Source organism: Molossus molossus, unplaced genomic scaffold (genome assembly GCF_014108415.1).
Source record: "Molossus molossus isolate mMolMol1 unplaced genomic scaffold, mMolMol1.p scaffold_m16_p_13, whole genome shotgun sequence".
NCBI lineage: Eukaryota > Metazoa > Chordata > Mammalia > Chiroptera > Molossidae > Molossus > Molossus molossus.
Genome location: NW_023425348.1, coordinates 46,903,682 through 46,920,359, shown reverse-complemented (window position 1 = coordinate 46,920,359; position 16,678 = coordinate 46,903,682). Strand labels below are relative to the sequence as shown.

The 16,678-nt window shown below is 44.0% G+C and overlaps 1 protein-coding gene across 5 annotated transcripts in view; it reads left to right on the top strand.

Annotated features, from left to right (window-relative positions):
• RNF121 (ring finger protein 121) overlaps window positions 1-16,450 on the top strand; it is a 113,316-nt gene extending 96,866 nt beyond the window's left edge. For 4 of the 5 annotated variants that reach the window (XM_036258099.1, XM_036258097.1, XM_036258098.1 and 1 more), the window contains 4 exons: window positions 629-749; window positions 13,761-13,894; window positions 14,492-14,593; window positions 16,145-16,448. In XM_036258099.1, the coding sequence (XP_036113992.1) occupies window positions 629-749; window positions 13,761-13,894; window positions 14,492-14,593; window positions 16,145-16,265 (478 nt within the window). In that variant the 3' untranslated portion in view covers window positions 16,266-16,448. Of the gene's footprint in view, window positions 1-628; window positions 750-13,760; window positions 13,895-14,491; window positions 14,594-16,144 lie in introns of all 5 variants that reach the window. The other variant, XM_036258096.1, reaches the window with a different exon arrangement.
• The last annotated feature ends 228 nt before the right edge of the window (window positions 16,451-16,678 follow it).

Sequence of the window (16,678 nt, the reverse complement as noted above, 5' to 3'; positions counted from 1 at the left end):
ACTGTCTAACTTTTTTTTTCTGTAAACTGTGGTTGGCAAACTTTTTCTGTAAAGGGTTAAAGAATAAATATTTTAGGCTTTGTGGGATTAAAGGTGAAATCTAGGATATGATATAGGTACTTATATAACAAGAGAGAAACATCCTTCCTTGCCCTGCCCTGTTTGCCTGAGTAGGCTGTCTCAGATGGTGGCATACTTTGTGCCCACTTGCCATCAGACAAGACATTCTCAGAAACAGGGGCCTGAAAGGGGGTATGTGACCACTGGGATCATTGTCACACTCTGCTCCAGAGACACCAGTAGAGTCCCCAGGATGTTAGGTGCCAACCAGAGCAGGGCCTAGGCAGCTGCAACGCATAGTTGCCAGTTGGAGGAGGCAGGCACTGGGAACATGGTGGGAAAGTGGGGCAGAAAGGGGATACCCTGGCTTTGTCTTTGTGGCTCACAATAGCCCCTTGAAGTGATGCCCACAGACACTAAAAACAGGCAGCGGGCCAAATTTGGTCTTAGTTTGCCAACACTTGCTCTAGCCCTTGAATCTTCAATCTTTAGGCACCACCTTCTGTGTCCCAGAGTAGTAATACAACACAGTTGTGTCTCAGGGCAGGCCATGCTGCTTCCTTTACAGGATCAAACCAGAAGATGCCATGGACTTTGGCATTTCTCTCCTCTTCTATGGCCTCTACTATGGTGTCCTTGAGCGGGACTTTGCAGAAATGTGTGCAGACTACATGGCGTCTACCATAGGGGTGAGTTCACCTGGGCTCTTAATACTGCTTCCTGCCATCTTCAAAGAGTTCAGGATAGCATCACTTGTTTGACAGAAGAGAGGAGCCATATAAAATCCTTCAAGATGTGGGTGGTATATATGGAGATTTCTTCCTTAAAATTTGGAAAGTCAGATATCAGATGTACTCTGGAATTTTTACTTTAAAATGAAAAAAAACACTTTACCCTGCAGGAAGCTAACATCCGTTCAACAAGAATTTATGTAATGCCTGTGTGCCTGAGCACTGTATATGCTGGGATTACAAAGTGTACAGACACAGATGTGGTCCTTGCCTAAATAGAGCTTACTCTCTAGTGACGGGGATGGGTATTAAGGTAATAAACAGAAAAATAAATATAACATTACAACTTTAATAAATATTATGAAGGAAAAGTTTATGATGCAATGAACAAATATAATAGTGGCATTTGACCTGGTCTCAGGTCTCAAAAAGCTTCCCTGGAGAAGTGACTACTGAGCTGACTTGAGCAATGAGTAGGAGTTAACTACATGGAGTAGGAAGTGAAGGGGAAATAGCATGTTGGAAGAGTTCTTGGGATGGGAGAAAGGGTGGGCATTTTGAGGAACTAAGGCTAATATGGTTGTTGAGCTGAGGATGTAGAGAGATATCTGGAGACATAGCCAGAGGCTAGACTAGAAAAAGCCATATAGGATGAACAAAAGATTGTGATTTTTATACTAAAAAGACTGGAAGGCTGTGATAGAAAATGACATTTTGAAAAGACCATAAGATTTACATTTTGTAAAGATCATACTGGCTGCTGGGTAGAGAAGAGTTTGGAAAGGGGTCTACAAAGTAGAGTGGACCACTTAAGGCTATTTAAGAGACATTTGCACTAGTCTGGGAAAGATGAAGGAAATTTGGATTGGGGTGGACATGGTGGAAAGGGAGAGAAGAACACTATTTGAGAAGTATTTTGGAGGTAAGTTTGATAGGACTTGGACATAGATTGGTTCTGGAGCCTGAAGGAAAAAAATATGAAGGAAAAGTAGGTATTAAAACAGATTTCTGTCCGACCGACGTGGCTCAGTGGTTGAGCAGCGTCGACCCCTGTATCAGGTTATGGTTCTGTTCCCGGTCGGGACACATGCCTAGGTTGTGGGCCAGATCCCTGGTGGGGAGCACGTAGGAGACGGCCAATAGATATTATCGATCTTTCCCTCTCACTTTCTCTCTTTTTAAGGTCAATAAAGGGAAAAAAAAAATTTTAATAAAAAAAAAGCTGAGATTTCTAACTCAAGCAACTCCTTGAATGATGTACACTTTAGTGAGATAGGAAATGCTGTAAGAGGACAAGAGAGTGGAGACCATGGAGAAATTCTCCAAGCTTAAAATATGGGTAAAGTAACAGCCAGTCTGAGAAACCCAAGTCAGTCTCCCTATTTTTTTTCATAATGGAAATGTCTTTGTTTTGTTGTTTACATTCTCTTAATTATGTAAATGACACAGAAGTGTTCCCCATCTCAGTGTCATCCCATTAGACCCTACCCCAAGGAAGAATATTTCAAAATTTAGTGGACATTTCTCCATTTCTGTGCTGAAATACACGTGGCTCTGTCTGATGAAGGGGGACTGAAAGGCATTCAGAAGAAGTTCTTGGCAGCTTGGAGTGAAACCCTGGGAAAACATCAGGAAAGTAGGTTCTCTTGGAGCATCCAGATACCAGTTCTAGTTTTTAGGCAGTAGATATCGGTGGAGACCAAGTGATAAGAACAGGAAAGGATGGGCACTGACTTTTTGTGAGGCGCCTCAGGAACTCTGGAAGGGTTTGAGGCAGTTTTGCAGGTGGGAGACTGTTTGCTTTGTTAACTTGTATGTCCATGCTACTGCCATCTCATTTGTGTCTCAGGCCAGGAGGCTTAGGGCAATTTAGGTTAAATAATACTCAAGCATCACCTTGGATACCTTTAATCAAGTATAGTTTTAGATCTGGGACTTTGTTTCTCAGTGTTATGGGCCTGTTTATTTTTCCTATAATGGGTCAAAGTGAAAACAGTATATTGGGCCACTTTATAGACAGCTTATTTGGTTCTTTTTTGAATAACTGTCTTATGTTTTAGCTGCATTTTGCTATCTCATACATATTTGTGTAGGCTTCAGGTTTTCCTGTAGCTAGTTTACTTCCCAGAAGAGATTTTTAGACTCTATATAATTATTAACTTCACTTTCAACAACAGCTGTTTCTAAGACTGCTTCTATGGCATAGCCAGCTTTTCAAAGTGACTCTTGCCAGTATCCTTTCCTTTACTCTCTAGTGATTTCTTTTTCTTCTCATTCTGTTTTTACAGGACCAATTCTCTGATTTTCCCAGGTTGCCAACTTTATCTCAAGGCTATTATCAGCTGCCAATTTAAGTATAGCCTTAATTCCCTCAGGTGGGTCACTGGTAACCAAATGCGGCTGAGCTCAGAATTGATCCACAGATAGTTTCTTCTCTAGGGAATGGAATCATTACGTTTGCCTCTCCAAAACAGGATTTGAGCTGGGCCTCTTTCCATGTTCTTGGGAAGACTTATTGGATGCGCCAGTGATTACAAATGATAATTCCTAGTAAGATAATTCCCCAATTATGATAAGTTCCAACTTTATCAAGAGACCTGGTGGGAGAATTTCTTATTAGGGTAGAGGATGCCTCAAATACCAGGTTCTCAACCTGTGGATTGTGACCCCTTTTGGGGGTCGAACGACCCTTTCACAGGGGTCACCTAAGACCATCAGAAAACATCCAGTGGTGATTCATAACAGTAGCAAAATTAGTTATGAAGTAGCAACGAAAATAATTTTATGGTTGGGGGTCACCACAACATGAGAACTGTATTAAAGGGTCGCGACATTAGGAAGGTTGAAAACCACTGCTTAATGGGATCTTACTATCCATGCCTGGCCCATATATAAGCCCACATACTTTCCTGTACCTCTTAGCACAAGAACAGAAGGATCAAACAGTCACATAGGACTTTATTAAAAGGTTGAGGATGATAGCAGGAAAATAAACCAAGGGTACTTGACTAAGGTTACTCTGACTTACCAGGCTCTCTGCTTCCCAGGGTTTCCAGACCCTACCTTTTCCAACTCTCAGCCTACCTCTGTGTAACCAGTGCCATTTTGATACCGACCACATCTAGCCAACTATTTTCAAATGTCTAGACCTAGAGCCTGTGTTCCTGACAAAAATATGCCATACCCTCCTCTATCTCTCAGGCCAGCCTTCTGAATCCTAGTATCTTATATGAGGATTTGCCTCTTCCCTAGCCAATTGACATTGAAAATGGCTATCCCTTTTAGAGGAGTCACTCTGCCCAACCCCTGTCCAACAGAATGTAACCTTGCTGACCTTAACTATAGACAGTCTACTGTTTCCCCAGGTTCCCGTCTCAGAGCAGGGAGTGGGTCATAGGAAGACTAGTTGATCATAGAAAGGGTTTTGTTAGTACTGGGTGAGACACACCAGGAGTTCATTCATTGTTTCCCTAGCAAATATTGCTGAGACTTAGTGACAGGCTTTCTTCTAGGGCCTGGGATACCAACAGATCAGACCAGGCAAGGATATGGGAGAAGGGACTTCAACATGGACTAAAGGGATAGATTGCACTGTCTACAGTTCCTTGTAGATTTCAGGACTTTCTTATTTCTTCCTGTCTTTGGTCCAGTGGGCCTTGGTGTGCTCTGGGCCTCTGAACCAAGGCAACCTGAATTTCAAGGATACCCCTGACCTTAAAACCAGAATCTGGTCAGTACTTTGGGGAAGGCAATTTGAGGAAGCCCGGAAACTTCAGCCTTCCATGCATTCATTGGCCAACTCATTCATTTGTTCAGGCAACAATTATATATCAACCATCTACAATGTACCAAGTATGACCAAGTACAGTCTTTAGTAGCACCACTATCACCCACTTCCAGGAGCAGCACTAGTCATTTTTTTAAATTGTGGTAAAATACACATAACATTGCCCTGGCCAGGTGACTCAGTTGTTTGGAGCATTGTCCCATGCACCAAAGGGTTGCCAGTTCAATCCCCAGTCAGGGCATGTATGGGAAGCAACTGATCAATGTTTCTCTCTCACATCAGTGTTTCTCTTTCTCTCCCCCTTCCTCTCTCTCTAACCAATAAAAACATGTCCTCAGGTAAGCATTAAAAGTACACGCAACATAAAATTTACTATCTTAATCATTTTTAAGTGTCTAATTCAGTGGCATTAAGTACACTTATATTATTCTGCAACCATTACTACTGTCTATCCATAAAACTCTTCTCTTCATTTTGCAAAACTGAAGTTCCATACCCATTAAATAGTAGCTCAGTTATTCACACACACACCCCCCCCCCGCCCCAGGTAGCCACCATTCTACTTTCTGTCTTTGAATTTGACCACTCTAGGTACCTCATACAAGTGGACTCATGCAATATTTGACTTTTGTGACTGGCTTATTTCACTTAAGCATAATGTCCTCAAGGTTCACTCATGTTGTAGTATGTATCACAATTTCCTTTCTTTTGTAAGTGAATAATATTCCACTGTATGTATATACCACATTTTCAGTCCTGTTCATTTTTCATAGTCTTTTGTACATTCTGTGCTTGTGGCTCCTATCCCAGAGAGTCATAGTTGATGTTGGAGCTGTTCTGCTTAGGATGCCAGGAACTAGGTCTTAGTCATCACTTGGTTCCCCTGTGAGAGTGGTCTAACCTAAAATGATTTATGAATGTCAGGGTTCTTAGAAATGAAACCAGGGGTTTTTGTAAGTATATTAACAAACATTTTCAATTTCTTTACACTGTTCTGTTTAGTGTAGAACAGCTCTCTGATTTGTCTCACTTGGAGAAATTTGTAATATGAACTAAAGTAATTCTCTTCATATGATGAGTCTAGGAAACCTTGGATGTTTGTTTCTTCCCATCTGGTCACTATGAGGTCATAAGCTTGTGACAGTCAATCAGCATAGTTTCCATTCATACCCAGAAGTCATGTTGGGGTGGAATGGGGCATGGAGGATTGTGAAATAAGCTTATTTTTCTGGGGCTTCTTCCAGACAGGGCAGTAACGTACACTGTTCATGCTACATTGAGTCTACCTCATGCTTTTTTTTTTAATCTTCACCCAAGGATATGTTGTTACTCATTTTAGAGAGGGAGTGAGGGAGGGAGAGAAAGAGAGAAAGAGAGGAACATCGATCGGTTGTCTCCCGTACATGCCCCAACCGAAGATCGAGCTTGCAACCTTTTGGTGTACAGGATGACGCTCCAGCCAACTGAACCACCTGGCCAGGGCTCTACCTCACACTTTCTATCTTCTGAGCAAGTTCCAGTGTCCCAGAGTTATTTCTTGGATCATCAGTGGCCCAGATGACATCAGTACAGGACTAGCTGCCCCTTCGTCTGGCTTAAAGTAGTGGAAAGAACTAGGGGGTTAGAGTCAGACAGACCTGGTTTCAAATTCGAATCCACTTTTAATTAGCTGTGTACTCTCTCTCTTCTTTTAACTTATCTTTATTGTTTCCCCTCTCCTCACTCCCCCTCCCCAAATTGCCTGTGTCCATTCATTATGCAAATATGCATATAAGTTTTTTGGTTTTTCTCTTCCTGCACTGCCCTTCCTTCTGAGGTTTGTCGGTCTAGCAACCAATTTGTATTTACTAATAATTCCTTCACCTTTTTCACCATTTCCTCAACCCCCTTCCATCAGGCAACCGTCAAAAAGTTTTCTGTGTCTGAGTCTTTTTCTGTTCTTGTTCATTTTGTTTGTAGATTCAATTGTTGATAAATATATATTTATTGCCATTTTATTGTTCAGATTTTTTATCTTTTTCTAGAAGACCCTTCAACATTTCATACAATACTGGTTTGGTGATGATGAACTTCTTTAGCTTCTTCTTGTTTGGGAAGCTCTTTATATGTCCATCAATTCTAAATGACAGCTTTGCAGGATAGAGTAATCTTGGTTGTAGGTCCTTGCTTTTCATCACTTTGAATATTTCTTGCCACTCCCTTCTGGCCTGCAAAGTTTCTTTTGAGAAATCAACTGACAGTCTTATGGGAGCTCTAGTTGCTTTTCTCCTGCTGCTTTTAAGATTCTTTCTTTGTCTTTAACCTTTTGCATTTTTAATTAGATGTATCTTGGTGTGGACTTCTTTGGGACTCTCTGTGCTTCCTGAACTTGTATGTCTGTTTCCTTCACCAAGTTAGGGAAATTTTCTGTCATCATTTTTTCAAATAGGTATTCAATGTCTTGCTCCTCTTCTCCTTCTGGCACCCTCATGATGCGAATGTTGGCACGTTTGAAGTTTTCCCAGAGGCTCTTTACACTATCCTCATTTTGTTTTATTCTTTTTTCTTTTTGCTGTTCTGATTGGGTATGTTTTGCTTCCTTATGTTCCAAATCAATGGTTTGATTTTCTGCCTCACCTGCTCTGCTGTTAATAGCCTGTAAATTAATCATTTCAGTTAGTGCTTCCTTCATTTCTGACTATGCATCCTTCATTTCTGAAGGATCTTTATTATGCTCTTGAGCCCTCTCTGGTTTGACTCAGCGGTTAGAGCATCAGCCTACAGACCAAAGAGTCGCGGGTTTGATTCCGGTCAAGGGCATGTACCTTGGTTGCGGGAGGCAACCAAATGATGTGTCTCTTTTACATCAGTGTTTCTCTCTTTCTCGCTATCTCTCCCTCTCACTCTGTCTGAAAATAAATGGAAAAATATCCTTGGGTGAGGATTAAAAAAAAAAATTATTATGCTCTTGAGGTCCTCACTAGATTCCTTGAGCATCCTTATAACCAGTGTTTTGAACTCTGCATCTGTTAGAATGCTCATCTCCATTTTGTTTAGTTCTTTTCCTGGAGTTTTGTTCTGTTCTTTCATTTGGGGCATGTTTCCTTGTCTCCTTGTTTTGGCTACCTCCCTGTGTTTGTTTCTGTGTATTAGATAAAGTTGTATTAGATAAACCTAAACTCCTAGGTTTGGTAGGGTAGTTTATTGTAGTAGGTCTCCAATAGGGTCCAGTGGCACAATGTCCCTGACCACTCCATCTGGGCATTGAGGTGCACCCCCCATGTGGACCGTACACCCTTCTGTTGTAATTGAGTCTTGATTGCTGTTGGTATGTCAGTGGGAGGGATTTACTCAGGCTGATCAGCTGCAAGGACTGGCTGTGCCCACTGACCTCTGACCTCTGACCACCTTGGAGGATCAGCTGTGCAGGTTCCCACCACACACAGCAAGACTTACTTCAGCAGGGTTCTGGTACCCACTGAGTCCATCCCTTAAGAGTGTCACTTGTGGAGATGGCGGGGTCATGGTGCTTTGACATGGTGTGAAGCTGCCCACTGGGTGTGCTGGCTCTCTGGAGCCTCCTGGGAGGCACAGGTCAAGGGCAGCCACTGCTTGTGTTCTATTCTGGGCCACCAGGCACAAACTACAAAGCAATCCGAAGGTGGCTGCTTCTTGTGCTGGGCTTAGAGGTGCCCAGCAGAGACCAAGCTGTGAACCAAGGCTGGCTGCTGCTAGTGCCGGCCCAAGAGGTATAGGGCTTGCTGAAGTCAGATGCTCCTTGTTTGAGAGATTTTAGGAAAATCTGAAGTATGATCCCAGACAGGCCATTCCTATGGTAAAGCCACTGGAAACAGCTTGGGTGGGGCAGGGCCTCAGGGAATCACCAGGGCAGAGCAAACAGTGTGAGCCAGGTTGCTGCCATCCTAGATATGGCGGCTGACAGGACCTCTTTCCTAGAGAAAGCTGCCCCACCAGCTCTCACCCTGATGAGTTGAAGAACAACTCAGTTCTTCACCATATGTTTCTGGTACCTTTCAAGCTGCCTGCCCCTGCTGGAACCCAGAAGGAGCGAATCTGAGTAAGTCTGTGCTCGGGCCCTTTAAGAGGAACTGCCTGGGACTCTAGAAGCCTCAGCTTCCCTCAGCCTCAGTTCCAGCTGGTTTTTCCAGCCAGAAGTTATGGGGACTTCTCTTCCTGGCACTGGAACCCTGAGCTGGGTGCCTGTTGTGGGGCTGGGAAACCTCACTTCTCAGGGAGGACCTTCGTAGCCGAGGTGTCCCTCCTGATTTTTATCTGCCACACGTGGGTGTGGGACCAGCCTGGCCACGCCTCTGCCTCTCCTACCAGTCTCAATGTGGCTTCTTTAATTTCATACTTGTAGGACTTTCATTCAGTTCAGTTTCAGGTGGTTCTGAATGACAGTTCGGTAGTTTAGTTGTAATTTTAATGTGCTTGTGGGAGGAGGTGAGTACTGCAGTTACCTACGTTGCCATCTTGACTGGAAGTCTCTCTCTCTCTTTTTTAAATTAATTAATTATTTAAAATCCTCACCCAAGATTATGTTGTTACTGATTTTAGAGAGAGAGGAAGGGAGGGAGTGAGGGAGGTTGAGAGAGAGAGATATTGACCCCCCCCCCCCTGTACCAGTCCTGCCTGGGAATCGAACCTGCAGCTTAGGTATGTGGTGTCCTCACTGGAATTGAACCCACAAACTTTTGGTGTACTGGACGATATTCCAACCAGCTGAGCCACCCGGACAGGCCTAGATGTGTACTCTTGAGCAAGTTATTTTACCTCTCTGATCCTGTTTTCTTAGCTGTAATAATACTACCAGGCTTATAGAATTATTGTAAGGAACAAATAGGTTAATGTGAAGCATTTTGCAGTTAGCAACATTACCTAGTCCTGGTTTTCTTTTTGTTGCTAATACTTTGTCTCCTCTGCTAACTTTTCCTTCTCTTAAATGTTACTGTTCCTCTGAGCTCAAATCTAAGTAACTGTCTCTACTCTTCACCTGGATATTTCACTTTTCTTTGTTCTTGGCTTCCAGATTCCTAATCCAAAGCTCTTTTCTGAACTCCAGACCTTTATTATTCAACTGTATTTGGCATCACCAGTTTGTCCACTTCTCTCAATTTTTACTGCCATCAGATTAGCCCAAGCCATAACCTTAGTATAGGCTTCCTCATCTATTGCTTTTAAAGAATTGTAATTGTCTCTTAGTTGGTCTCTCTAAATCCTCTTTGGTCTCCAATTCATTTTTCATGCAGAAGACAGAGTGATCTTTTAAAAAATTTGAGTCTAATTATGTTATTCCTTACTTAAAGCCCTTAGATAATTTGCCATTTCAAGTCCAAAATGCTGCATATGGCTGATGAAGTCTTACTACTTTCTTTCCTCACAACTCTTGAGCCACTGTAGGTTCCTTTTAGTTTCTCAAGTGCACCGAGCTGCAGGGGCCTGCCCCTGTGCCACTTTTCACTTCTTCCTTTCTTCGTCTTGTTACTCCCACCCACCCTTTACCTCTCACCCTCACAAGTTACTCAAATAAGTCTTCTCAGACGACCTTTTTCGCTGCCTTTTATAATTCTTGATAAATCAGGGCCTTTTGAATAATTGGCCCTTAGGGAGCTAAATAGCTGATCTTCCTGCAGCATTCAGCAAATATTGATGGAACCTCTTGGGAAGGACTTGAGTAGGAGCCAGATAGTCTGGGCATCTGGTGTTCTGTGATAGTGAGCTCACTATCACACAGTTTGAGCCACTTCACACAGTTTTGTAAGAGGGTGAGGAGGGGATGAAGGAAGAAAGCTCTATATTCCTGGATTCTTGGGATCAGATAGCAGCTCTGATGGCCGACTGAGGCAATTCCTCGGAAGGGCAGCGTGGAGTGAGGGCAGCCTGCAGCTTCAGCTGAAGTTCAGGCAGCATAGCTGTGTCTTCTGGACATCTTGGTTTTTCCTCCCCAGCTGTCTGTCCCAGTGCCTTGTGTACTCCCCTCGGTCGCTGCTGGTCCTCACCCAGCCAGCTTCAGGGCTCTGGCTTTTTCACAAGATAGTTGCTTGGAACCAAAAGGAAAAAAAAAACCCAGTAAACTCAATTAAGAAAATACACCAGCCCGGCTGTTGTGGCTCAGTGGTTGAGCGTTGACCCATGTACCAGGAGGTCGCTGGTTCGATTCCCAGTCAGGGCACATGCCCAGGTTGTGGGCCAGGTCCCTGGTGGGGGGCATGTGGGAGGCAGCCAGTTGATGTTCTCTCTCATTGATGTTTCTCTCTCTCTCTCTGAAATCAATAAAGGAAAAAAAAAAAAGAAAGAAAGAAAATACACCAAAGCTACCTTACAGGTACAGGTAAAATTGTAATAATAAATGCAGAAGGCTTTTTGCAACTGCTTTGTACACTTTTGCGAGATGTAAAGATCTGGAGATTTAGTTATATAACAATGTAAATATACTTAAAATGAATTGTACCTTTAAAAATAGTTTAAATGATAAATTTTATGTTTTATCACAGTTTTTAAAACAAAAGAAAAACTATAGGTCTTAGAAATTTTCAATAAATAAATTTCAAGTCTTTTTTCCTTCGGGTGAGGAGGAAATGACATATAGCTATTTAACAATGAACCACAAGGAAAGTATGAAAAATTTAGAATTTCTTTTTGGATCCTGGAGTTGGTTATCTGTTGCAATTAACCATGGTAATAAATAATCTTTAATTTAAAAGTAATATATGTTTATTAAGGAAAATTTGAGTACAGAAAAGTAGGCAAAAAGAAAAATCATCTATAATCCTACTGCTAAAACATCTTTGTTGTGAACATTCTGATATATTTCCTTCTGATCTCTTTTCTTTGTGTAGATATGGGCTTGTCTTTACATATGGTCCAGTCATATTGAGCCTCCAGTTTGGGGCCCTGCTTTTTTTTTTAATCCTCACCCGAGGACATTTTTGCATGTATCTTCAGATAGAATGGGAGGGAGAATGGGAAAGAGAGAGAGAGAAACATCGATGTAAGAGAGACACATTGAGTGGTTGCTACCCACATGACCCCAACGGGGACTGGGGATAAACTGCAACCAAGGTACGTGCCCTTAGTGGGAACCGAACCCGGGACTCTGGTCCGCAGGCCGACGCTCTAATGGCTGAGCCAAATCGGCCAGGGCTGGGCCCTGCTTTTGACAGTGTTGTATCTCAGGCTTCAGTTGACCGGCTGCCTCTTTATTCCCTTGAGTGAGTGTCATAATTTATTTAGGAGTTCTTATGTTATTAGTCATTTATGATTATTTCCATTTCTTTGCTTTTATCTTAAAACTATTTTTTTTTGTTGTGGTAAAATATATGTAATATTTGCCACTTTAGCCATTTTTAAGTGTACAATTTAATGCATTGATTACATTCACAGTGTTGTGTAACTATCACCACTATGTATTTCAAGAATAATTTATCACCACAAATGGAAACTACCCAATAATCAGGAACTTCCCATTCCCTCCTCCTAAACCCTGACTACCTCTAATCTACTTTTGGTCCTTATGAATTTGCCTGTTCTAGATATTTTTTAATCTTCACCCGAGGACATTTTTTTTTGCATTTATTTTCAGATAGAGTGGGAGGGAGGGAGGAAGAGAGAGATAGAGAAACATCAATGCGAGAGAGACACATCAAGTGGTTGCCACCCACATGACCCCAAATAGGGCCGGGGACAAACTGCAACCGAAGTACATGTCCTTAGTGGGAACCAAACCCGGGTCTTTCTGGTCCGCCGGCTGATGCTCTAACCGCTGAGCCAAACCAGCCAGGGCTATTCTATTTTATATAAATGCTAGATATTTTATATAAATGGAGCACGTAATATTTGTCTTTTTGTGTCTGCTTATTTCACCTTGCATAATGTTTTCAAAGTTTGTGCATGTTGTAGCATGTATCAGAACTACATTATTTTAATGACTGAAAATCATTTTATTGTGTGGTTATACCATATTTGTTTATCCATCCTTCTGTTGATGGACACATGGATTGTTTCCATCTCTGGCTATTGTGAATAGTGCTGTGATGAGCCTTAGCACACAAGTGTGTGTTTAGTCTGTTTTCATTTTTGGGAGTTATGTACCTAAGAATGGAATTGCTGCGTCATATGGTGGTTCTTTTTAAAAATTTTTAAAAATATGTTTTTATTGATTTTGTTAAGAGAGAGAGGAAGGGAGAGGGAGAGAGAGACAGAAACATTGATGAGAGAGAAACATCGATCAGCTGCCTCCTGCACACATTCCACTGGGGACTGAGCCCACAACCTGGGCTTATACCCTGACCGGGAATTGAACCTGAGACCTCTTGGTGCACAGGATGATGCTCAACCAACTGAGCCACAATGGCCGGGCTCATATGGTGATTCTCGGTTAACTCTTAGAGGAATCACAAAACTCTTTGCTTCTTTAATTGTAAATAATGCTTAAATGAATATCTGTATGTATGAAGCTTTTTTTCCCTTTATAAAAATATTTTTTTATTAACTTAGAGAGGAAGGGAGGAGAGAGAGAGAAACAGTCTGCTGTAGAGCCTACAACCCAGGCATGTCCCCTGACCAGGAATCAGACCGGTGACCTCTTGGTGCGTGGGTTGATGCTCTGCCAACTGAACCACACTGTCCAGGGCTGCATGAAGCTTTTTGACATTTGTATTTATTTCTTTAAATTTCTTGAAATGAAATTAATGGGTGACAGTTTGAAATATAATGCCAAATGCTGTCCAAAAGGATTGAACCTCTTATGCTGTGGCCACAAGTGTCTGAGAATGCCCTTATCACCAAAACATCGTTGCTCTGGATATTTCCATTTGAGTCTTAGTGATGTTGTCTATGTCTGATAGAACCATAGTCTGGCCACAGAGGGGCTTACCTGACATAGCTCCTGGTCACCAGCCCTGAGTCCTTCTTCCTCCCATTCTCCTGTCCCTGATGCTGACCCAGCCCAGTCTTCAGGTCCTATTAGATCTGACTTTCTGACCCATCTCTGGTTTGTCCCTTTCTCCCCATTTGCCCAGCAAGAATGAGGTCAATTTAGTGTATAAAGGGTGTTTTCTAGCTCTGTGACCTCCCCTTGCCACTTTGCCTTTTCTCCAGAAGACCTAAGGCCTTTGTGGTAGCTTCCCACTTGGACTGATTCTCACACCTTTCCTGTCTTTTGTTGTGCTCTTCTCTTCCAGTTCTACAGCGAGTCGGGCATGCCTACCAAACACCTCTCGGACAGCATGTGCGCCGTGTGTGGGCAACAGATCTTTGTGGATGTCAGTGAAGAGGGCATCATCGAGAACACATACAGGCTGTCTTGCAATCATGTGTATCCGCCTGGAGCTCCTGGGTCACATGCACACTGCAGTCAGGGAGGGAAGGGGGTGTGCTGCCCCAACCTTGGAGTGTAGTAAAGTCACAAGAGCTGCAGACATTCGAGTGATATTCCCTGTTAGAGAAGCAGACACCCAGGAGTGGAAACTGCAGTCTTGCTCACTCTTTCCCACAGATAGGAGCCACTCTTATGTAAACGGTGTTCTTAGCCTGGTGGGTCAGAAAGGAGCCTGACGCTGCCCCAGCTGCCCCAAGATTGGGTGGGTCACAGGGGAGGAGCATCTGCTAACTGGATCCCTTAGTTTCAGAATCAGATCTCCCTGAATAATGCTTCTAAGATTTGTCATGTACCCAATTCCCATTTTGCCCCCTAACAACCCTGTAAGGTAGAGATGATTATTCTCACTCACATATGAGCAAATAGTTTCAGAGAGAAGGGACTTGCCCGAGATTATACAGCATACAGCATATAAGAGGTGAAGCCAGGCTTTGAGCCTTTCTCCAGAGCTAGTGTATGGGCACCTTGAAGACTGGCTGAGCTGGGTGCCATGCTGGCTGCCCACCAGTATTTCCCTTGACCAGTGGTGCCTAGATTCCACGAGTTCTGCATCCGCGGCTGGTGCATTGTGGGAAAGAAGCAGACGTGTCCCTACTGCAAAGAGAAGGTAGACCTCAAGAGGATGTTCAGTAACCCGTATCCTTTGTTTGGATTCTTTTTGGGAGTGGGCAGTGGGAAGAAAGCACTGGCCAATGTGACCCTGCATTTGAGTCCTAGGGCCTTTCCTCCTGCCCCCAATCTGGTATATGTCCACCATTCTATTTGGCTTCAGGTCTAAGGAAGTTGGGGGTAGAACGGGGGCAGGACTGATGCCTCGGCTTCTCTTCATAGTTCTAAAACCCTGAAGGCTAAGTTGCAGTTGGTAGTCATAGCAGCTGCCACTTCCTGCTTGCTTACTGTGTTCCTGGTGCTGGGTTAAGTGCTCTACTCATATTCATCTCAGTTGATTCTCTAGCAACTTAACGACCTGGTAATAGTCTCAATTTGCAGGTGAAAACAGTTGAGATATTGAATAACTTCTTCAGGGTTACATATGACATGCAGGGCTGGAGACTAGCTCTGTGCCTGTGCAGGGTCTGTAGGTGCAGGGGTGGCTGAGGGACCCCCTGCCCCCATCCACTTCCTTACTGCTAACCTTCCCTCCTCATTCTGTACCTTCACCCTCCTCATTCCCCTCACAGCCACTTCTCTGCCTGCCTTTCTCTTTCCCTGGGATCCAGAGACCCAGCTTTCTCCCTTTGCCTCCTAGCTGCCCATTTTCTCTGTCCCCTGGACACCAGCTGGGCTCTGTGGGAGCCACTGCATCCCCAGTACATTTACACAGTCCCTGAACAGGAGACAGGCCCTTTCAGGTTCCTTGCTCATTCTTGCAGGGACTAGTTGAAGAACAATTAAGTAACTTCATGGCCAAGCTGATGGTTGGGACTTCCCTCAGTTCTCAGCAACTAGGCCAGGCTGCTTTCTGATGCCTTTCCCAGAGGTTTCCCCCCAGTCTCAGGAATTCAGCCTGTGCTTTCTCCTAACCTGGAATCCCAGGCTCTCTTTCCAGGTGTCTTGCCCGAGCATTTAGTTGTAAAGCACAAGGAAGGGAATTCATTTCCAGAGCCATTTGGCCTCAGTAGGGCCTAGTGCTTAGTGCCTCTGGGTAGGGATTCCTTGGGGCCCCTCCCAGGGGTTATCTACTGCAGCTAGCTCTTGTTCCCTTCTGCCTCTGTGCCTAGACTCAACCTTTCCTTGACCTAGAAAGCGTTTCATGTTGGACATTACCAGAACCTGGAGGGTTACCTTATTTAACTCCGCTCTCCTGTAGCCATTGTCACAGGTATATTTGCAGCAGTCTCAGGCTGTGTTCTCATACTGCCTGTTCCATCTGAGATATGTTACATGGATGACCCTCTCTCCATGTCGGTCAGTCATGGAGAGCTTAGTTTCACCTCTCCATCCCCGTCTTCTACACTGGTCCCTTCTGCCTTCCTTCCCCCATTCTCTGGCTTTAGCCTTTAGTTCCAACATGGAGAGACTGGTGGGGCTTTCTAGAAAACAGCTGCCTTTCCTTGAAGGCTGGTTCTATGGAGCAGCTGGAAAGTGTTGGCAGTCCCAGGGAGGACATGGGCAAACCCTCTGACCCATCCCCTACCCATTCTTAGCAGCTCTATGCACCGCCCCTTTCCTTTAACACACTGGCAGCTGGGAGAGGCCCCACGTCATGTATGGTCAACTGCTGGATTGGCTTCGATACTTGGTAGCCTGGCAGCCTGTCATCATTGGCCTGGTACAAGGCATCAACTACATCCTGGGCCTCGAATAATCAGTCAGAAGAGCATCCACCCACCATGGACCTCAGGGCACACTCCTTCCTGCCCTTCAAGACTCCTGGGTGGAAAGACTCACAGGGGCACTTGGGCCACTCAGGACCCTTCCAGCTGTGTCGGGCAGGGGAGGGATATGATGGCGAGCTAGCCAGTGGGGCTGTTTGGCAGTGGGGACTTTTTAAAAGAAAACTATTTTGATGAATATATTTAAAAACCTTTTTTATTGTGGAGCATAGGAATTACCCCAACTCCTCCAGGCCTTATCCTCCCTGCTGGAGCAGGGCTGGAGCAGAGCCACAACCTTTTTGGTTTAAAGGAACCTTCTCGCCTCTAGCTGAGAGCCTCAGCCCACCCCCTTCCCTTTCTTCCCTCTGTGGGGCGCAAGCCTGGCACACTCAGTGTGGAAGAG